At 41.9% G+C, this 22,965-nt stretch overlaps 3 protein-coding genes and 1 long non-coding RNA gene across 10 annotated transcripts; 3 read left to right on the plus strand and 1 right to left on the minus strand.

The window, feature by feature from the left end:
- Positions 1–548: 548 nt before the first annotated feature.
- abcb11a (ATP binding cassette subfamily B member 11a) lies at positions 549–22,359 on the minus strand. Of its 7 annotated transcripts, none has more exons than XM_088314442.1 (30): positions 22,172–22,359; positions 20,463–20,615; positions 19,457–19,532; positions 10,515–10,562; positions 10,093–10,108; positions 9,961–10,018; positions 9,542–9,783; positions 9,043–9,127; positions 8,489–8,622; positions 8,241–8,412; positions 7,699–7,823; positions 7,457–7,631; positions 7,275–7,388; positions 7,079–7,189; positions 6,882–7,007; positions 6,604–6,807; positions 6,112–6,282; positions 5,850–6,039; positions 4,869–4,953; positions 4,681–4,789; positions 4,443–4,610; positions 4,270–4,374; positions 4,022–4,183; positions 3,527–3,730; positions 3,215–3,456; positions 2,950–3,106; positions 2,399–2,596; positions 2,116–2,322; positions 1,754–1,900; positions 549–1,686 (listed from the first exon to the last, which is right to left on the minus strand). In XM_088314442.1, the coding sequence occupies exons 2-30, from the start codon at positions 20,559–20,561 to the stop codon at positions 1,486–1,488; spliced, it is 4,131 nt and encodes a 1,376-aa protein (XP_088170568.1). In that variant the 5' UTR covers positions 20,562–20,615; positions 22,172–22,359; the 3' UTR covers positions 549–1,485. The 7 variants fall into 7 exon arrangements, with proteins under 7 accessions (XP_088170568.1, XP_088170565.1, XP_088170572.1 ...); XM_088314439.1 differs by having other exon boundaries at positions 22,149–22,359; XM_088314441.1 differs by having other exon boundaries at positions 1,519–1,686; positions 1,762–1,900; positions 22,149–22,359.
- On the plus strand, positions 5,422–9,940 carry LOC148323743 (uncharacterized). The gene is made up of 4 exons (XR_015846449.1): positions 5,422–5,518; positions 5,601–5,681; positions 5,856–6,271; positions 9,659–9,940. It is a non-coding gene; the product is annotated as an uncharacterized LOC148323743 (long non-coding RNA).
- LOC148323744 (short-chain dehydrogenase/reductase family 9C member 7-like) lies at positions 12,452–14,846 on the plus strand. Its single transcript, XM_088315634.1, is given in 6 exon segments — positions 12,452–12,464; positions 13,450–13,548; positions 13,551–13,684; positions 13,686–13,708; positions 13,776–13,875; positions 13,877–14,846. Coding segments are annotated over 6 exon segments (462 nt in total). The 3' UTR covers positions 13,970–14,846.
- On the plus strand, positions 14,853–19,087 carry LOC148323745 (retinol dehydrogenase 7-like). The gene is made up of 5 exons (XM_088314448.1): positions 14,853–14,917; positions 16,024–16,343; positions 17,458–17,716; positions 17,781–17,944; positions 18,510–19,087. Exons 2-5 carry the CDS (start codon positions 16,031–16,033, stop codon positions 18,731–18,733), a joined length of 960 nt encoding a protein of 319 aa, XP_088170574.1. The 5' UTR covers positions 14,853–14,917; positions 16,024–16,030; the 3' UTR covers positions 18,734–19,087.
- Positions 22,360–22,965: the final 606 nt, after the last annotated feature.

Genomic DNA, 22,965 nt, shown 5'->3' on the forward strand with positions numbered 1-22,965 from the left:
CTAAATGAAAGTGAATAAATTGCAAATTTTAAAATGTGATTTTACTTTTGCAACCACAAATGGTTCTCTATGGCTTCCTTTTTAAACTTAATGCATCTCTCCTGTATCACCTGTGCTTGTACTCTTCCCGTTTATATCTACATCCTGTTGTGCGTTAATGACACACTCCGTCGCCTAGGTTAAGGTATACATTTACCAATTAATCGGACAAATTGTTACAAAGCAGAAGGGGGTTTCCTATCTAATTAGATTTGCATTTGACAGATTAGTGCATCTCCCCATCAGCGTCCATTTGGTAGCGGTGTGGAGTTGCTAAGCAGCCACTAGTACCTCCGCTCATTACATAAGAGTCCTAAGTAGTCAGGAGACCTGTTACCAAACAAAGCAGCATGTGCATTATCCCCTCGGTAATATTAGTCCAGTGTCATTATGTGGTGCAGAAAGCCAAAATGTTGTCTTTACGTGCAACAAGATGCCTTCTTCATTTATTCATTTAACTGGGCACTTCCTAAGACAAACTGCAAAGTGGTGTGATTGAGTCCAACAAGTCATTTTATATATAGCACATATTTAATAGATACTAAAAAAAAAAATTAAAAAAAAAGATGAAAAAAGGCAGTTGATATAAAAAGTCTACACACCCCTGGTTTTCATGATATAAAAGAGTGAGACCAAGATGAATACTTTCAAAACATTTTCCTGCATTAATATGAGCTACAAACTGTACGACACGATTGAAAGAAAAATGATCGACTAAATTGCACAAATGTACACACCCACTTAAACCTGGGATGTGGCGGTCTTTATAATTGATAAGTCTCATTCAAACGCTTAAATGGGGAGTCATCACACACAGGGCAACATTCAAGTGACGCTGATACATCCCAAACACATTTGAGAAGGTCTGGGAGGCTTTTCCTGTCATTTGATTTTGATTTTAACGTAAACCTGAAGGCTTTGTGCTAATGCGTACTGATATTTGGAACGGTTTATTCTTATTATTTCTTCCACTTGTACTAAGGCGCAGGTTCCAGCACGGAAATTGTTGAAACTGAGGCACTCTGTTGCAGAGGAGTTGACTGTCGAGCGTGTTGCGACTCAGCAAGTCTTCATCGGGGCTAATGGTTATGGCTAATGATTAGCCGTGAAGAAGACTCGCTGAGTCAAAATGTGTTGGACAATAAACGCCTCTATAACAGCTTCCTCAGCTTTTCCATGCATTTTTTTAAAGAATTTTTGAAAGTGTGGCCAAAAAGTTCAACCTTGTTGCAACCTGTTCCCAAACGAGAGGGTGTGCACACTTGTGCAACTATATTATCTCTGTTGTTAAATTAAAAAGTAGTAGCAGGTTCGTTTTAACATCACAGAATCCCGGCATTTCAACAGGGGTGTGTAGACTTTTGAAATCCACTACATAAGAGAGCAACCATTTAAAACTCGAGAAAAATGAGCATCATTTTTATAATAGAAGCGCATTTTTCTGTTCTAGCTGATGGGAGCTCCAGTTGTGACCAGTTTGTAATAGGCGCCAGTCTTGTCCATGAGTTTATCATGAGTGCCTTGTTCTATGACCACGCCATGTGACATAACTGCGATGATGTCAGCATTCTGAATGGTGGAGAGCCGGTGAGCAATGACGATGCTGGTTCGACCTTTTCTCGCGTCATCCAGAGCGGACTGGACAGTCTGTGGAGGGAGGAGGGGTGTCACGTAAGCATCATAGGGCGGAGCGTGTATTTTTAAATGTACAAACCTTCTCACTCTCTGTGTCCAGAGCAGAGGTGGCTTCATCTAGAAGCAGGATCTTGGGGTTCCTGACGATGGCCCTTGCAATGGCGATGCGTTGTTTTTGTCCTCTGGATAGCTGGGAGCCTTGTGCGCCAACTTGGGTGTCATATTTCTGACAAATTTATTTAAAGATTGAGAGAAAGACAAACGCCACATGGTTAGCAATGCTAACACATGTTGAATTTCGTACATTATCAGAAATAAATGACATTTTCCACGAGATTCAAATTCATTGCGATTCACCTGAAAGAAGCATTAAAATATTTCAACACACCCTCTGAAAATAATCATTGAATTTGCACTTCAAAGTAAAACGTTTGCTCTCACATCTGGCAGCGTCATCACAAAGTCATGAAGGTAAGCTTTTTTGGCCGCCGCCACGATTTCCTCCATGCTGACGTTGCGTGTGTTGTCCCCGTACTGAATATTCTCAGCGATGTTGCAGTCAAACAAGACCGGCTCCTGAGACACGATGCCGATCTGAGATCTCAGGAAGGGCACATTCACGGATTGAGACGGGCGGCCATCGATCAACTGGAATCAAAATCAGGACATCAGGAAGTGTCGTCTCATTTGGAGATTAAGGACCACACAGATTAAGTTGACGCACCACTTTCCCTTCGTCCGGGTCATGAAACCGTTCCAACAGTTGAACGCTGGTGCTTTTGCCACAGCCGCTGCTCCCCACGAATGCTAAAGTCTGTCCCGGCTTCACAGAAACCGAGAGGCCTTTCAACACGCGCACGTCCGGACGTGTTGGGTAGGTGAACTCACAATTCACAAACTCAATTTCGCCCTTGAAGTTCTCCTGGGGATGACAGATAAGATTAAGTCCTGCACACCCCACAACAAATGGCATTTATTTGTGATATACAAAATTGGATGAATATAAATCATTAAAACAGTTTTAAAGTGTCAGCTAACATATAATCTGTACGTGATAAAAAAAATCAGTGGGGAAGCGAAAAGAAACAGCGGAAACAACGTGGTTGCAAAAGTGCACACACCCTCTTCTAAATGGCTGTGTGGCTGTGTTCAGAACAAAGCAATTCGAAACAAAATTGCGTTAAATATGTTTTTCAAAGGGACATATATACTTTTTTGATTTGGCAAACATTTATAAGAATTTCTAGGACATTTCTCTTGTTTTACGTTACCAACCCATTTCTCTCCATCGGCGCTGCTCATGCTGATTTTTGGTGTTCGATCCAAAAGTTTGAAGAAATGAGCAGCAGCCGTCTTGGCTTTGGCGTAATCTGGAGTGAAAGAAGAAGCTCGGCCCAGCGCAGTCCCACTGATGACCACAGCCGATATCACTCTGGAGAAAACAATGCAGCAGAAATTTAAATTGTTGGTGATCGCACAACAACGCAAACAAAATGGTTGGAAATACGACTTAACGAAAAGTAGGAATGATTTCACCCACCTGAAAACGATGACGTATTGCAGCCCCTCCGCGTTAACAAGATAGCCGCCATATCGAAATGAAGCCGCGTATGCCATGAAGATGACGCACTGGGACAAGCCGAAAAAAAACCCGTAGATGTTGGCTCGCTTCTTGGCAGATTTATATGGACACTCAAGTTTTTGCTCATATGACTCCACAAATGAGCTCTCTTTGGTCAAACCTGCGATGGTTCTGATGTTGGCAAGAGCTTCGCTTGACACCTGCAAGAAAAAGTCCAAAATATTTGGGAATCATTCGCGGGATTTTCTAGACGTAGGTGAGAGCACGGACCTGGCCAGCGTCCTCCATTGCTTTTTTATCTTCATTTGCAAAACCGGTCAACATTTTGGCTTGCAAGAGTCCCGACAGCCCGATGAGTGGCAGGAAGCACATAATGACCAAGGTTAACTTCCAACTGAAGTAGAAGGCGATGATGAACGAGGCGCCGATGTTGGTCAGGGAATTGACGATCATGCCTATCTGAGATCCTGTAGCCTAAGAAATGCAAAAAAAAAAAAAAATAATCTTGTTGGTACAAAAGTTCCAGGATGATCAGACGGCAATGGAAGCCGAGTGGGCAAAATAACTAAGCAAAGTTCGAATCTCTTGCAAATGTGATTCTGGAGGATGCGCATTTCGATTGATGCCACCCTTCTCCAACAGCTCCCGGAATTTTTTTTTTTTGAATACTTATTGTTATTCTTGGACAAAATGATCCAGCAATATCCAAGACATTTGCAAAAAAAAAAAAAAATGTCAATCTAAGCTTGGAAATCAACTACATACCCCCTGGACCATCGAGGCATCCGTAGCAAGTCTGGTGGTCAGCGCTCCGGGACTGTTTTGGAGGTCATCAAACCATCCGATGTCTTGTCTCAGCATGGCCTGGAAGCCTAATTTCCTGAGACGGCGTGTCAGCAACTCGCCAGACTTGGCGAAGGCGTATCCCTGCAACAACAAATAAAACCTTCCTATGGCTTAATAGCATCTCTCGTGTACAACTTTACAAACGTATCTGCTTTTAATGTGCAAACCTGTAAATACTGCGAGAAAACACTTGTCACGGCCACAATGCAAAACAGAACGCATATCCCGTTGATCTGCTCCCGCTGCTCGTTTATGTCCGCTAGAGCAAAGGTCTACAAAAAAAAAAAGCCTTGTGTCAACATCTTCAGTTTCTGAAGCGAAAAACAAAGCACGTCTGTACCCCGAGAATTTGGCTGAAGAGCACCGCATAGATGGGGTTAACCGAGCCGTTGATGGCAGCTCCCAGTGAGCCCAGCAGCATGTAGGGCCACTCTGACTGGTTGTACTTGAGGATCCGTGAAATCGGCGCTGGTTCGAGATGTTCGTCTTCCTCGTCGTCGTACTCTGGCTGTTCAGGAATCACATAAAGTTTAACCAAGTACCCGTGAATGATAGCACATACCAAAAGCATACTGTACAATGTCTGGGGTGATCTTCTGGCTGGAAAGGATCCTGAGGCTGTTTGATACGGTGTCGGGGCCAAAATCACTGGACAAGTTGCTTTGAGATCGCAGTCGAACCGAACTCCTATCGCAATGATGTCATGTCAATTTATTTTTGGATCGGATAATTTCCTGATACTTGTTTTCAGTTGTCTTGACTGCACCTTTTGCTCGACCTGCTGCTGCCTCGGCTGAAAGTCCTTGCTTTTGTTTCAAAGATTTCCTCAGCGGGAGGTCTGTCGGCAACACCTGGCAAAAGAAAAGTCATCAGTCAACTCATCAGTTCATATTGGAGCTTTGGTACTTTTCGAACCACTGTTATAGGTCTTTGGGGTGCAACCACAAACTTAAATAAAAATGTCAGATGTTAAAAATAGCAAACTTTAAGTACTGCTGATATGTTTTGTCATTTTCTAATTCCATACGGGACCCATCGCAACGTTTTAGAATTTCGAAAAGGATCATTCGAGACTGACCAAGGACAGGATCGTCCCTCACTCAGAAGAAAAATTTAAGACACATCATGGCAGGAGATGAAATAAAGTGATCCCTCGTTTATCGAGGGGGTTACGTTCTAAAAATAACCCGTGATAAATTTAATCCGTGACTTTATTTTTTGATAAGATACATTGTAGTGGTTTGCGCGTGTAGATGGGAAGTTGTGGTCAAACAGTGCCATCTTGTGGCATTGCTGTGTTCGTTATTTCTTCTCTCTTTTTTTGTTATTCGACTTCCGGGTTGCGTCACTACGAGACGTGTGCTCATATGTTGACGGAGGAGCGGTATAAAAGCCATCTATCTTAACACACACTAGGTATAGAACATTCATTTGATTGGGAAAGAATTGACATTGTGATTTTTCGTTATTTTACATTGTTACATTTTACATTGCTCAGAATCTTGACGTGTATCCCAAGCTAAGACAAGATAGCTGACTGTCGGAATTGTTAACGAGCGCCCTTGGAGAGCGGAAAGAGGTACGGTAGTGAATAAAATATTCAATATATTAAAAATGTAAATTATTAATTGGATGGCATATTGAAATGGTGTAATTTGATTTAATTGTATTTTTTCATTCCTTTGTATTGAGTTGATATGAGCGTTGTGTATAGATGATTGATATGTGAATTATTTGTTGTACCCACCATTAGCTGTGTTGGACGCAGTGTGGTTCTGCAAGGTGACCAGAGTAAAGTAGACGCCTTCCTTTTCCAGGAGTTGGCTGTGGCTTCCTTTTTCCACTGCCCGCCCACGTTCAAATCCAACGATGACGTCCGCTTTCCGGATGGTGGAAAGACGGTGGGCTATTGAAATGGTGGTCCTGCCCACGCGCACCTGCCATCGAGAGAGGGTCATTTCACAACACACAAGTTGGGTAAAAATAAATGAGTATCGACGGTTGCATACCTTGTCCAAGGCTTTCTGGACAACAGCTTCGCTCTCGTTGTCCAGGGCTGACGTCGCCATATCCAACAGCAGGATCTTGGGATTCCGGATTAGAGCTCGAGCGATGGCAATCCTCTGCTTCTGCCCTCCACTCATCTGACCACCACCCTCGCCCACCAAGGTATCAAATTTCTAGAAAAGAAGTTATGGCATGGCTTTCATTTGGTTCAAATGGTCAAAGAAGTGATACTCTACACACAATCAATTAATGACTGCAGGAACCTTCAAAAGAAGTGTTTTGTTTGCAGAATCCCGAGTCAAAATTTTGTTCTGGGGGCAGCTTATCAACACGACATTAAATTGTGAATTAGTTCTTTTGAAGGGAAGTATAAGAACAAACTCGATTTTAAATCACTGGCCACTTAATTTCGACCAATGACTATTTGGCTCGATGCTAACACCTGTGCGAGATCTCTGCATAACTCAGAAGCTCGGAGGAAAATATAAACATACCTGGGGAAGATCCATTATGAAATGATAGGCATTGGCTTGTTTTGCTGCCTGGATGACTTCCTCCATGGTCACTCCAGGTTTTCCAAAGCGGATGTTGTCTGCGATTGTTGTGGCAAACAGCACCGGCTCCTGCTCTACGATGCCGATAAGCGAGCGGAGCCACTTGATGTTTAAACTTCGGATATCATGGCCATCCAAAGTCACCTAAAAATCAAATTCTTGGTCTTTCAATAAAAATTTCTGATTCAGTCCAACATATTTGAGGATATTTTCCTCACCCTTCCTTCCTTTGGGTCATAAAACCTTTGGATGAGCTGGACTGCTGTGCTCTTTCCTGATCCGCTTGGTCCAACAAAAGCCGTGGTTTCATCTGCTTTCACCTGCACGCTTAGGTAATTTAAAATCTAAAAAAAAAATAAAATAAATGGATTAGTTATATGACAAGTGCATTCTGCGTGATTAAAACAATTGTTACCATGACTTGCGGTCGGGATGGGTAGTGGAAAGTGACGTTCTGGAACTCAATGTCACCTTTCACTCGGTCTAATTTGTAACCGTCGTCCGACAAACAATTGATTTCTGATTCCTGTCAAATGACAAGAACGAAACAAACATTTTCAGGATCGTCAGCATTTTTCAACGACGGGTGGACGGATAAAAGCAAGTTGTACCCTGTCAATCGTTTCAAAGATTGTCTTGGCCGCTGCACGGCCTGAAGCAAAAGCCTCCAAACAAGGCGAGGCCTGACCCAAGTTGATTGCTGCGATCAGGACTCCAAAAAACACCTGAAAACATGGATGCTGGTCACATGACGTGTAAATACGAAGAACCTGAAGGCAAAGTTGCAAAGCACCTGAATAAGAGTCCCGGGAGAGAGCTCCTTGGTGTCGATGACCAGCTGAGATCCGTACCAAAAAGCCAGAGCGAAAGTAAGAAAAATGATGCACCACAGATATCCTTGGAAGATTCCGATTATCGAACCCTTTTTGACTCCCCAGTTCTGAGCTTCCACAAGGTTTCGGTCATACCTGGAACATTTTCAAATGTAAATCTCACATTGGCTGCATTTAGGAGATGGTTTTGAAAAAGGACGACCTTTTAGCCTCCTTGTCCTCGCCACCGAACGCCGCCACCGTTCGAATGGACGACAGAACCTCGTCCGCCACGGCGCCCGCCTTTGCGTACGCCTTTAGCTCTCGTCCTGTTAGCCTAGCCACAGCCTACGAGAACGAAGAATATCACAACAAATCAGCTAAATAATTTGAAAGGGCTGACTTGGAGTCCGTCACAAGAAGGAGTCATGCCGTGTCACCAATGAGAATATTTCTTTCAACAAATTAACTCATTTATTGCCATTGACGGCGTAAGACGTCAAAGAGTCTTTTTTTTTCTTCCGCTGGTAGTGAATGAGTTAATCAAACAAAACATGACTTTTTTGCACTTATATCAACTTGTTCTCCACTCAGAAAGGGAGTTTCTGAGTGTGATTTAAAAAACGATCATTACCAAAAAACTCAATATTGTTTTGCCTCTTCCACCAACACTTCCAATTCCATCACTTTAAAGCTTGCGGTGCTCTCCCAAATGTGCCGTGGTAAAAACCATCAAAACGATCAGAATCTTAGCCCGAACGGTACCATTGCCATCAGTCCTGCAGCAACACCAATCAGGGGGCTCACAGCGATGACGACCAACGTCAGCTTCCAGCCGCCAATGAAGCCGACCATGAAGCCAAACACAAAAGTGGAGATCCTCTCGATAAAGAAAGACGCCTGGTCAGCGATGGCGTTATTGAGCTTGTTGATATCGCTGAAAAGGGAGAAGAACATCATACTCTGTAAACCACAAACGGATTTGGGCCTAATACGCGGGGTCGAGGCCTCACTCTGATAATCTCGTGTTCAGTTCCCCAACAGAGTTGCAGTCGAACCAGCCGATTTCCATTTGCATGACTTTACGGAAATAAGTCTTTCGGATTCTCTGGGTTTGTCTCGCAGCGGCTGCCCCCCAGAGAACAATCTGATGGGAAAAGGACAAAGATTTACATCCATCCATCCATTATCAGTACCGCTTGTCCTCACACGGGTGCTGGAGCCTATCCCGGCTCTCTTCGGGCAGTAGGCGGGGGATACCCTGAACGGGTTGCCAGCCAATGGCAGGGCACACAACGACGAACAACCATCCGCGTTCACACTCATACCAAGGGGCAATTTCGAGTGTCCAATCAACCTGCCATGAATGTTTTGGGAATGTGGGAGGAAAGCGGAATACCCGGAGAAAACCCAACAGGCACGGGGAGAACATGCAAACTCCACACAGAAAAGCTGGACTCGAACCCACGATTTCTGCACTGTGAGGCCATCGTGCAAACCAGTCGGCCACCGTGATATTATTCCGTTCTATTTGGGTACTTGAGCAAGTACGGCATAGAAAACTTACCTGAAAATAACTAAGAAACAGAACTCCAAGTCCAATTCCAATATAGTAGTATGCAAACACGGTCATCTGGACTTCAATATTTACCCTGTCAAGTGAATGCAAGAAGTTTAGGAAATCAGCAGGAGCGAGAGTTAGTATTTGGAAATTGGAAGTACCGTATTTTCCGGACTATAAGGCGCTACTTTTTCCGTTGATTTTGAACCATGCGGCTAATACAACGGTGTGGCTTTTCTGTGGATTTTTCTTTCACCACTAGGGGTGCTCTATAGTTTGGAAATACGCTAAATAAATTTCCTTTTTTTTTTTCTCTTGGGTCTGTTATGTGCGCGTGCGCCTTATAGTCCGGAAAAATATGGTAGCCTGAGTTGGGTTGACTGTAATTTTCTGGTGTTTTTTTATTTATTAATTTTTTTACGACATTCATTGAAGTTCACCAAGCGACGAGTTGTGACATCAATGACGATAATAAACCATCAGCACTGAATTGAAAATGACTCACCCACAGACAACCGTAACGTTTTCAGCGGGCTCATAAACGGAGCCATTCGTCCAGTGGATTGTGTTGTCCTGGCAGGTTTTGTTGGGGTCTTTCAGTTCTTGCATCTCCAACTCATAGATTACAAACGTGTTGGTCATCATGCCGTACACCAGAAGCATGAGAGGGGCGGCGGCGCCGTGGATGAGCGCGCACACGCTCCCCACCACCATCATCACGACCTCCTTCCATGTGGCAAAGCGGAACTGTCGAGGAGAAAAATGCCACGGATGGAGGAAAGAATTCTGTTGTCTGCATTGCACTTTAAGATGGAATTCGTGAGATGGCACGGTGCAACTCAAAGTCGGCGCTAAATGTGAAAAAAATAAAATCTTATAAAAAAAAAGATGAAATATTTTTACGTAAGTTGTATTTTTTTTTACCAGTTGAAAGTATCCAACACTGAGCGTATTCTGTTCTTTCTTTGGTTTCTTTTCACTCCTGCAAACATTCTGTTTCATTAACATTGCCGCCCACCATATTATTTGAGCGTTACGATCAGAGACACGACTCACCCATTTTTTTCTCCAGCTGAAAATGAGGGAAATGATTTTAAAAATATGAAAAACAAACATTTATTTTCAAGCCAAACCAGAATGTGCCGTCCCCATTTTACCGTTTAACGTTGAAATTTTCTGTTGAAGTTCATATTTATTGCTGTGAGTAGTTTTTACACTGTTGCAAATATATACTGATGAAGCTCACTTATTTTATTACATAACACATACAATTCAAATGCATTCAATGAAAAAATTATGACATAAATTAAAGCAATTTTAAGGGGGACTTATAATTATATAAGTGCAAATGTTTCATTATCCTGCTTTTTTTTCCCCGATGACTGATTCCACCGAGGACACCAAAGGCACTCCAAAGTGATATTGACCTATGTGCACATTTTTTTAGATTGGGGGGGTGTTCGTTTGAGATAACTCACCGATGTCTGTCACACGAGGTGGTGTAAACTTCTTTTTCTTCATGTTGTCTGTCTTGGAAAAGAACAAAGTAATAATGACGACCATCGCAAGAGTTAATGTTAAAGTGAAATGAAATGGCTTGTAATGATTGAGTTTCACAAAAAGATCCATGATTAAAACTGGTAAAGCATTTATGAACAATTCTTCTTCATTATAGACATACTAATCACAAGATTGTTCTCGTCAATGATTGACGTGATCCCTTTTTTTTTTTTTGTATTCTCAGTGTTCTTTTCCCATCCCTTCATCCATTAGCAGCGTTTGTGCTGGTCAGGGTCAGCGTGAACTGAAGCCCATCTCGGCTGACTTTGAGCAATAGCTGGCGTACTCTCCAACTCCGGGTTCATCGAGACAAGCGACCATTCGTACACAACTTCACTCTTTTGTGCAATTCAGAGTCCTCAATCAACTAAACATCTGTTTCTTTTAAATCGGAGGGTCCGACCACACGGGCACAGTGAGTACATCTAAATGCAAGCTAAGATTGATCCCAGAACTTGTGACTGCGAGGCAGACGAGACAACCCACCGTCTATATCAACATACCATTTCTAATCAATCGACTTTTAAGATTGTAAACACTTGAATGAAGAAAAGAAATACTGTACCTGAGCGGGACAGCTCTCGGAGAATGTGCGGTTTCTTCAGCAATAACACGGCAGGAGTTAATAAGACAACCTATGCCCCTCCCCTCCTACTATTATCTATCGCCCCATTATACTGATAAGGCATTATGGCTTGTTACAGTCGGAATTCTTAAGACAAAATCAATATTTAAATAATAAAAAATATGGATTTTTCAAGCTGGGAAGTCTATTTTTTTTCATTCAAACAACTTTTGAGACTTTCAAAATGGGAAGATGTGATGGCATTTTTTTTAAAAAAGAAAAAGCTATTGTATTTACAAACGTGCATAAGATGTTATCAGAGGTGATTGTAAAATGGGTTTAATGACCGTAAGGCCATTAGTTGTGGTCAAGTGCTCGAGAACTGGAAGTGCACTCACTGGAATGCAGATCATCAACTATGTGAAAGGACATTCGACTTTTAATGATTAAAATCATTTCATTCTTTGGCCCATTTAATCGCACACCACTGACGTTCATGAGAATGCCAGATTGAATATAGCACAGCTCACCAACGTAATTCGTTTCTTTTCATCATTTTTGTTTTTTCTTCACTTCTTGAGGTCAAATTCAGTTCAAGTTTGCACTCAGGCTTCTCAAACAGAAAGTGATCAACTGATGGTGGAAATCATGAGAAGCTATTTATTTTAACTTTAACTTGAATTTGTTTTAATGTGTTTGTTACAATTGTGATTTAAATTAGGGATGGGCGAGTGAGTGCCGGTTGCCAGCATTATTTTAGGTATGAGTACTCGTGGAGGCTGCCGATAACAGTCACCGATACTTGAGGCAAAAAAAATGCCGACATTGACTGAGTCCTCCTCAGCAGTAGTTGGCGCTATACTATAGCGGTTTGACACATCGGCAAATCATCATCCGCTTCAGAAAAGAATTTTTGGTACTCAAAGAGGCACAGGTAGCGGTCTAAAAAAAAGTGGTATCAATCAACTTGAATCTGAATGATAGCCGATTGCTTGATACTTTTAGAGCTCATGTTTCCTTATGAATTGAAAAAGAAACATTTTTCTCTTTTAAATCGAGTTTTTCTTCCTACTGAATATGAGCCTTAGAAGTGAATACTTTTTTTTTAATTTTGTAAACTTACACTGATACATATGGAAATCAAAAGTGCTTATTAATTTCCCGTTTACTTTTTTACACACACACACACACACACAAAAAAAAGAAATTAAAGGTGAATGCCCGCATGGACATGTCTGGCTATGGAATTTGCTCTCTCTTTACAGATGATCTGATACTGCATTCCCAACAATGTCAGAGGAAGGTGGGACTCCAGTTCAAGACAACACTGTAATAAAAACAAACTCTCAAGATCTTCACAGAGCAGGAAGTCGCCATGTATGAGGTATGGACTCTTAATAATACGATCAGCATTTTCCTAATGAATACATTATCATGTAAATTTATTTGATTAAATTCGCAGGGGTTACATATTTGTAAAAAAAAAAAAAAATGAGGCAGAGGTGCTACCAGGTATGAACATTCAGAAAATTTCCAGCAGGTGGCGCCGCTTGCACTTTCTTTTGCAGACTTGGCCGGAAAGATGGATGTAGTATACAAAAGTGGAAGTAAAAAAAAATTAAAAAGTAGCAAACTTTCTACCCACGTCTCACGCCCAGGAAATCTACGTCTCTGACAGGAAATTTACGAGTACAGTAAGTTTAAAAAAAAAAAAAAAAAAAGACTTACTCGGTGCATTTAGCCCGCCTGTTGTTTGAGTATTAATTGCTTTCATTGTTGCGTTTAAAGTTATTTACGGTGCAGTTGAGGTAAACTCTGCGTTACGTCTTCATTAGTACAAGACTGATGTGCATTTATTGAACTATCTTGATCACCAACTTGTCAAACCTGTTTATTATTATTTCCGTTTTTTTTAAAGCACATAGGCTACTGTGGTTGTTGCTATCTCACTACACCAAACAAAAAATGTCACAAAAAGTGTCCTGAATCAGGATGACCTTGTCACAATTCACCCACAAATTGGCTTATTCAATGTGTTTAGTTTAACACAAAGCAATTATTCATTTGTGTGAATTTCGGCAGGTAAACACGGGTTCATTAACTTTGCCAGGATGCAGAACATTACATTGCCTCTCATTATACATTGCTGGCATAGATAGTTGTCCAAAGATACAGAACTTAAAAATAAAATTCCCACCGCTTTTGTGAAAAGCAATTATTATTTTCGGTGTCTTACGATGAATGAACGACACAAAGATGAATATGTCCTTCTCTTCACGTGTTTTCAGGACTGTGGGCTGTTGTGAACAATGCGGGCATCGCTGTGCCAGCGGCCCCCACTGACTGGCTAACGGTCGACGACTACAAGAGCATGCTGGCCGTCAATCTGCTGGCGTGATCGACGTGACCCTGAGCGTCCTCCCGCTCATCAAGAAGGCCCGAGGCAGGGTGGTGAACGTGGCCAGCGTGTTCGGGAGGATTAGCCCTGTGGGTGGCCCGTACTGCGTGTCCAAATACGGCGTGGGAAGCCTTCAACAATAGCCTGCGGTGAGAGCTGACATGTTCCTCTGGCAGAGACGCGGATCTCATCATGTTCACGTAATCTCTACTTCAGTTCGAACTTGGCGCCATTTGGAGTCAAAGTGTTGTGCATCGAGCCCGGCTGCTTCAAAACAAACGTGACGGGCACTCAGATAGATCTTGGCGAGAAACACAAGGAAGATCTGGGGCAGATTGCCACAGGATGTGAAAGATGACTACGGAGCAGATTATTTGGAGTGCGGTGAAAGACCTTGTAGCATTCTTTGATTCTGGGACGACAGACGCTATTTGGCGCTGATTGTGAAGCGATGAACAGAAAATATCCTGCTGCCTTATACCCTGGTTTAGACGTAAAATAAGATACAGATCGGAATAAATGTAATTGTCATAGTTTCAACAGAAATTTACAAAAGAAAAAAAAAACTGTGACATTATCTCTGCTGTAGGGCTCCAAGACATTGACGCAAGATTTCAACTCCTGACGGACAGCGACCTGATGAAGGTGGTCGGCTGCATTGAGCACGCCATCGCCGCTGTCCATCCTCGTACTCGTTACTCACCCGGATGGGACGCCAAGTTCATCTGGCTGCCTCTGTCCTACATGCCCTCCTTCATCACCACATTTTGAATACCTCATCATTCCTAGAAATGATCGTACCATATTATCGTCTTTCATTGTTGTTCGGTGCACGATTGTGTCCTTATTATTTCCTCTTCGATAAACGTCTCGGTTACATTAAATTTATATCGCAGTTTTCCTATTTTGGGATCCTCCACAAAGACTACTTTTGTTAAAATGGAATACCTATGGAACCACTTAATAATCTGCGTTGCTGCTCAGAGCGTTAAAAGCATCATATTTTATGCAATGAAACAGGTTTTGCAGGGCTCAGTCATCCAAACAATTCAACGGTTTCTTTTTTTTGTTTTGCTTTGCCTTCCGCTACCCTCTGACGTTTCGATCATGCCACGAGAACGCCATCATGGGATGAGCATTGACTGTAATCCGTTACAGTGTCATACATTGTCCACTAGGTTGCGCCATTTCAACTCTATTCTACCTGGAAAACAGTATGCAAATTAACAAATGTGAGTAGAAAACATTTATAAGGAACGTCGCGCTTCAACCCACACCCAAATGTGTCTGTGCATGTGTCTGTGCGTTCACTCAGTGGAGCATCTACTTTTTATGAGCCCCTGACGGAAAATCTGCACGTGAGTTCATATGGCCAACTCGAAATGTTTACATTCTGTTTCATTTAATTAATTACGGTGCAATTTACGCCCCATTGAAATATTGTCTATAAATATTGTTTATTGTACTATTTTGATTTAGCAACTCGTAGAACTTTTTTTTAAAACTTTGTTTTAATTACTAGACACATTTGTAGTTTTAGTTCGCCTTCCATGTCGTTATATTAGAGCGGTAGTTATTACGATTATTAATATAAATTCAGATGTTATTCCCGTTTTAATAACCCAAAGTTTTTATATCCTTGTTTATATTATTATTATTATTATTCATTTTCTGATTGATTTAGAAATATCCTATTTTGTACTCGGTCCTTGATTGCACCTTGTGGCTGGTAAAACCGAAAGTAAAACCAACGCGTTACAAACAATAACTTTGTTATAAAATATATCTGTACTTGTTATACATTGTAAGGAAGTACGTTTGATTTATTTTGTATATTGATTTCATCATGTGCGCGCTTTCCAATGGCTAATATTGGACTTTGGTTTGAATTCATTTTTATTTTATTTTACTCCTCACAAATGGGGTCGGAGCCCCACATGGACACGAGGAAATTTTAAAATTGCTGTTTATCCCTACCATGTCCGGAGTTTGAATAACGTATTAACTTTCGATCGATTTAGAAATGTCCTATACTGTACAGTCCCTGGGCGCACCATGGCCGCTAAAACCGAAAGTAAAAAAATGAAAACAAACTCCTCACCCATAAAAAATGATCGACTAAAAACAAACAAAACGGTTGGAAGAGAAATTTAAAAAAAAACGCAATCCATCCAATTTTGAAAAGTTACATTCCCAGTTGGTCAAGAAACTGTTTGTGTTCATTTATTTAGTAAATACCTTTATTACCTTGTGAGGTATAATTAACTGCTCACCTGTTTAAATTATGTGATTAAATGTGCGTTGTGGTCCCAATTTTTTAATGCATTACGAGACTCAGTTACTGTCATAATATTATAAAAAATAATAAGTTAATGTCACTATACTGTACGTCGCTGATTTTTGGACCAGTTAAGTGGAATTAGATAATTCACCGCCTGACATCTGTTGATCTCTCATGACACAGAGAAGAAATGTTCGTGTACGTTGTGGGCCTGCTGGTCGCGTGGTGGGTCTACAGATGGTTCATGGAGTCCAAACGTGTGAAAAACAAGGAAGATAAGCATGTCTACATCACTGGCTGCGATACTGGCTTTGGACATCTACTGGCCAAGCACCTGGATAAACTGGGCTTCCGCGTGATCGCCGCCTGTTACACCGAGAAGGGCGAGGATGAGCTGAAGAAGGCCTCCTCGGACAGACTGACCACTCTTCATTTGGATGTCACCGACTCTGCAAGTGTTAGACAGGCCGCGGCTCTCATTGAAACTCTTGTCGGGCAGAAAGGTAAGACGTCTGTGAATATTCTCACCCATTCAGGTTATTTCATCCTCGAGATATTGACACAATCACAAGTGTGCTGTTCTGGTTGTTTTCATAAAAGTTAGGACAGCACTAGCCTGGGTGTGGAAACCCAACTCTCAAATTACGGAAACTCGAAAGAGTGATAGCAATTGTGGTTTGGGGTGTGCTAACTTGGAGGATGGATTGTTGGCATTCCACACCAACACACAGGCTGGTGCTGTCCTAACCTGCCCTGTGCAGGAATTGATGAACCCTGCTTGGTTGAGTGGCAGAGCGCAGATAGTTAATCGACCCGAGTGTCAGGCTACTCTATTAGGTACACCTGCAGAATATGATATATATTCTATAAAACATTTTTTTTTTTTTAAAAATCAGCATTTGCCAAAATTACATTTTTTTTTAATGGCGCTGTGTATCAATAAACAAATGTGTCACTTTAACAATGTTTATTTGACAGTGGTGTAGATTTGCACCTTACATTACCAAAAGTAATTTACAAAAACATTAAGTTGTCCGACTCAAATCACTCATACTTCATCATCTTTCAACATTGAACTGAATGAAAACGCCATTGATTCATTGCAGCCTCCGAAAGAAACAACAACAACTCTCTCTTAAATGAGAAATATAGCACTCTATATAATTGTACTTTTCGAAAACAGACAAGAATGACGTCATTCCACTTATAAATAAGAAGCGAAACTTTTTTTGTTTTCAAATAATTGGCCATTGTGCTGTTGCCCGCCTTGGCCAGATGGGACCACTGTGAGACAGACAGGATATACTGTACAAGGACTGCACAGTATAAATGTCTCAGCTCCTCTCGTCTCATCTACTTGCAGAGGATAAAGTAGATATGTGAGTACTGTTATCACAAAAGTGTAAATGTCTTTCTGCACTGCTTGTCTTCAAATAGAACTTGCTTTAAAAACACACACATATATATATATATATACACATAGCATTAGGTTAACATAATAAAGGCTGCGCTGTGATTAAAAACGCAATGAGTAATTATCTTATTTTTTTTTATGTGACAGTAAACTATAACTAACGATGTCTTTGAACATTTTTTTTGCTCTTCACACACTTTCAGGACTGTGGGCTGTTGTGAACAATGCGGGCATCTCTGTGCCAGCGGCCCCCACTGACTGGCTAACGGTCGACGACTACAAGAGCATGCTGGCCGTCAATCTGCTGGGCTTGATCGACGTGACCCTGAGCGTCCTCCCGCTCATCAAGAAGGCCCGAGGCAGGGTGGTGAACATGGCCAGCGTGTTTGGGAGGATCAGCCCGTTCGGTGGCCCCTACTGCGTGTCCAAATACGGCGTGGAGGCCTTCAACGATAGTTTACGGTAAGAACTAACCCCGGCGTTTGACGTGTCTCATCTCATGGTATCTGATTCATCTCCACTTCAGTTTGAATTTGGCGCCATTTGGAGTCAAGGTTTTGTGCATCGAACCCGGATTCTTTAAAACAAACGTCACAGACCCAGAGATCATTGAAAAAAATGGGAAAAGGCTCTGGGAGCGATTGCCTCAGGATGTAAAAGATGACTACGGAGAAAAGTACGTGGAGCGCGGTGAGTGCTTTGAGTGTCATCAGAGAATATAGATACTGAACATGTACATATATGCACATGTGTATTTATACAGTCTATCTATATATGAATATATGTACATAGTAATTTCGTAAAGTGCATTTTACTCATATTTATACATTTACTATATTCAATGTAAAATTCTCAGAGTAAATTTTACGCTGAATATTTTACTCTCAAATTTAAATAGTAAACTATACCCTCAAAAATATGAGGAGAACACGCAGAGATCAAAACCTGAAACTTCTTGACATGCTAACCATCACCAAGTTGTGCTAATTTTCCAAAAATATTTTTGCGTAAAAGGGCTGAAGAAAAGTCTGCCATTTTCAAAGTCAGACAGTCATACGGATAAGTAAGTTGTTGAGCGAATGAACTCAGGTCACCAGCTCATCTGATCACATCTCAGCATCAGGACAAGATCTACAAGTTTTTTGCCTGCCTGACAACTTTACTTCCCTGAGTTATTCTGCAAACGGTCACGTGACGGACACCATTTCAAATCAACAAAGTCCCAATATTGCAACGCGTGTGCTCTCCGCCGCAGCGCTCCAAACCATCGTGGCCAAATGTCAACTCCTGACGGACGGTGACCTGATGAAGGTGGTGGGCTGCATGGAGCACGCCGTGGCCGCCGTCCACCCTCACACTCGTTACTCGCCCGGATGGGACGCCAAGTTCATCTGGCTGCCTCTGTCCTACATGCCCGCCTTCATCACTGACAGCTTGGTCCTTAAATTCAGCCCCAAGATTAATGCGTCTGTGTTTTAAGAGCCAATGCTCTGTTGCCACGGTTTGAATACTCATTACGTCATTACTTTTAAAATTAATTTCACACAATTTGGGGGTTTGCTACACATAGTAAGGAAGTCCAAGTGATTTATGTAGTATTTTTTGCAGAGAGGAGTCACAAAGAACTCCACTTTGTTAAAAAACAGTAATTAAATACAGAATGACAACATATTTAAGAAGAAAGAAAACATATGACCGCTCATCCTGTGCTTCTTTTCAGGGGCGAATATTGGATTTTGGTTTAATTTGATTTTTTTTTTTATTCACCACAAAGAGGTGTCGAGGCCCGATATAGCCATGTGGAATTTATATTAAAATTGCTGTTTATCCATACAATAGCGTGCATGTTTGTGTGATATCTTCTTTAAAGTCTGTTTCTGTGTAAAAAAGCCACACAGTCCTTACTTTGACACATTTCTGAATTCTTCATAATCAATTCCACTGATTATACTAGAATCCAGGAATTATTTTTGTTTAACTCAAGCTCGTAGGTAAGTACAAACATTTGTAACACAAGTCAACCGATTCATGTAAGAAATACAATCAACAAAACACAACAACTGAAGTTAAAATTAGTCCAAAGCGTCCCCAACCTGACTGCCCCCCCCCCCCCTCATGACGTCACCCATCACTCAACTGACGTCGCCCTCACACACACTAAACAACGAACAGATATTACACAACTGTAATATAAACCACTACCGTGTAGCAGATGGAAATCTCCGCGTTGCTGCCCGGAAAATCCAAAGCGACGCACACGGCCACATCTGCAAACAAACTGTAAACAAAACAGAACAAAGTCAAGAGTCGGAGAAAGAAAGAAGCCTCGTAAAGGTACCGCAGCCGTAACGATACCGATTGTGCAGAACTCAAGTTATCCATTCGAGTTTATTAGAACGAAGTAGTGTTTTTTTTCTACAACTGCCTGACAATTGTGCATACTAATAATACAACGTTGATTAGTGTGGCAAAAATTCATTTGTTGACATTATGCGTTACTGATGTACTCGTGAACTTGTAACAAGTCGAATTCCGTCAAGTTCTTACGATTTATTTTCAATGTTGTAATACGGCAGTTTGGCCACATAGGGGCGCTGTTTCTCTCCGAATATTGTGCCCCATTGTGATTTGTTGAATGAAATTAAATTATCAAGAGAAACTGGAGATAATTAATTTACGCATCTGTATTAGTAAATTTCACATTTATTTAAATGATTCTAATAACAGCCGCGAATGTCAATTTCCCAGAAACGGGACTACACTGTGTTTTTTTTTAACAAGCTGATGCAGTTAGAAGTCTATGTTTTGTGTCTTAAATAATTCACCCATGCATTTGATTATGACCATGATTATGATTTTTTATTTTAAAACTGTATTTCTAGTGTAGTAGAAATTCGATTGATGCTTAAATTCACAACCAAAAGACTAAGTGCTCTTTCATACCTATAATCAAATATTTACCAACCATGAAAGGCAATATAGGCTCACGTGGTTTCTCTGACAGCACAGCTAATGGGACAAGTCGAGGTTATATATTTAAATTCTCATTTGCTCCTATAGGAAAATGTTTGCGTACGTCGTGGGCCTGCTGGCCCTGTGGTTTGTCTACAGATGGTTCAAGGAGTCCAAACGTGTGGCAAACAAGGGAGACAAATATGTCTATATCACTGGTTGCGATAGCGGCTTTGGGCATCTACTGGCCAAGCACCTTGATAAGCTGGGCTTCTGCGTGATCGCCGCCTGTTACACCGAGAAGGGCGAAGATGAGCTGAAAAAGGCCTCCTCTGACAGACTCACGACTCTTCATTTGGACGTCGCAGACTCTGCCAGCGTAAGACAGGCCGCGGCTCTCATCAAAACTCTTGTAGGGCAGAAAGGTAAGGTATTGTCAGACCACACCATTAGAACACTGCAAGCCAAAGTATTTAGTATGTTTATAAATAAACTATCTTTCATATCATGGTTCATTTGCCTTTATTCTTGAGTAAGCCTAACTTAAAACCAAAGCATTTATTTAAAATAAATGTGATGTTTATGTCACATGGAAAAAAATAATTGCATATTCAATCACAATATTGAAGGATAAAAATATTTTTCTAAATCATAGAAAATTACATTCCACGAGTTCATGGCAAAGGCTTATTGCTTTTGCCTGAGCACAAAAAGGGGAATTAGTAAGTTATTCGGCAAATAAATCTGGTGATGCGATTTCAGGACTGTGGGCCGTGGTCAACAATGCAGGCGTTGCGGTGCCGACAGCCGCCACAGACTGGCTCACGATTGAAGACTACAAGAGCATGCTGGCCGTCAATCTGCTGGGCGTGATCGACGTGACCCTGAGCGTCCTCCCGCTCATCAAGAAGGCCCGAGGCAGGGTGGTGAACGTGGCCAGCGTGTTTGGGAGGATTAGCCCTGTGGGTGGCCCGTACTGCGTGTCCAAATACGGCGTGGAGGCCTTCAACGACAGCTTGCGGTGAGAGCTAACTTGTTAATTGTCTTGTCACTCCCTCCTAGTGCTGCCTTCAACTCAGTTTAATTTCTTCTTCAGTTTGAATTTGGCGCCATTTGGAGTCAAGGTTTTGTGCATCGAGCCCGGCTTCTTCAAAACAAATGTCACCAACAGAGATCTTTTAGAAAATAACCTGAAGCGACTTTGGGACCGATTGCCTCAGGATGTCAAAGACGACTATGGGCCAGACTTCTTGGATCACAGTGAGTTTTTTCCAGCCTTGTCAGAAACTGTGCAAATGTTGTTCGCCTCCTCGATTAAAATGTGACTTGTGGTCGTTTGTCATCGCGCAGCTCGTTGCTGCTGCTGTGCACGGACTTGCATATAGTACAAATCAAGTTCGCAGCAGAGAAAACAAGATAGTCTGGCGTCCTACATTCAAGCAACGGCCAAAGAAATTACTTCCGGGACTACGAGCGACAGCGCAAGGCTTTTTTTTTTCTTTTTAAATCGGTACGGCGTGACTTGCTTCGTGAACGTGGGACACAAACCACAGCTTTGACGATCTCGATTTCGCATGTTTTTTAAGATCGCGATTTCGGTCTCAAAACGTTGCGTCCCTGTCTGTGGTCTGTACAAGGAGCGTTTCACTTGTGTCGCCCGACCATATTTAGGCGGCAAGCGGGAAATTTAAAGCTACACAAGCACGTACCATAATCGCCAATTTCGTCCTGATCGAGTACAATCATCTGCATCGCCTAGTCATCTTGATCCCCTTCTTCAATAGGCAAACCGTGCGCGTCATTGTCGTAGTGACGTGCACGCGGATTTAGCCGGCGGGAGTTGAACGACAACTTTAGCATGCTAGCGCTAGCTCGAGTATATGCGGACACAAACCATTTAATGAATGACTTTTTCCCTCCATTAAAGTAGTAAACGGCGTACCGTGTCAACCAAAAGCAAAATACCTTTTCTGTCACGCGGCAAAAATCCAACAAACATGATCCCCTTCGGGACACAAGACTCCTGGCTCCTCACAGCAAGTCCCCCCAAGCAACTGCCGACAATGTGGACAGGTGTCATAATAAGGACATTTTTCACCAAACTCGACTTTAGTTAGTAGACACGCCAATGGATAAGGCTTCTCGTATTTTCCCTCAGCGTGCGGCTCTCTGCATTGGAAGCATGAAATAAAACAAATTAAAAACAAAACTAAAATTAATGATTTTCTCCTCTAAAAATTAATTGAATAAAACTAACATACCTACTCTGAAATTAAATTAAAAACAAAACACAGCCATTCTCAAAATGTAACTTCCTATGATGAAAATTCCGAAACTATTTGTAATTGAATAGCTCTAGTTTACTTGGTGTCACAACTCCATGTTGATTTTTCTCTGTCTGCTCTCTGCTTCAGCATTTAAAGCAATGTCGGAAAAATTCAAAGTGTTGACGGACGGCGACCTGATGAAGGTGGTGGGCTGCATGGAGCACGCCATCGCCGCTGTCCACCCTCGGACCCGTTACTCGCCCGGATGGGACGCCAAGTTCATCTGGCTGCCTCTGTCCTACATGCCCACCTTCATCACCGACAGCTTCTTCCTTAAATCCAGCCCCAAGATTAAAGCGTCTGTGTTGTAAAATACAACGTGAGTCTTTCCATGTGGTGTTGCCACTTTTTTGGGGGGGGCAGGACTACGTCATCATTCCTATAGATTAGTCAAACTCAAGCCCGCAATGAAAATGTCTGGTAGCCGTTGGT

This window comes from Idiotropiscis lumnitzeri, chromosome 14, assembly GCF_059441095.1.
Source record: "Idiotropiscis lumnitzeri isolate Australia: NSW breed Sydney's pygmy pipehorse chromosome 14, RoL_Ilum_1.0, whole genome shotgun sequence".
NCBI classification, from domain to species: domain Eukaryota; kingdom Metazoa; phylum Chordata; class Actinopteri; order Syngnathiformes; family Syngnathidae; genus Idiotropiscis; species Idiotropiscis lumnitzeri.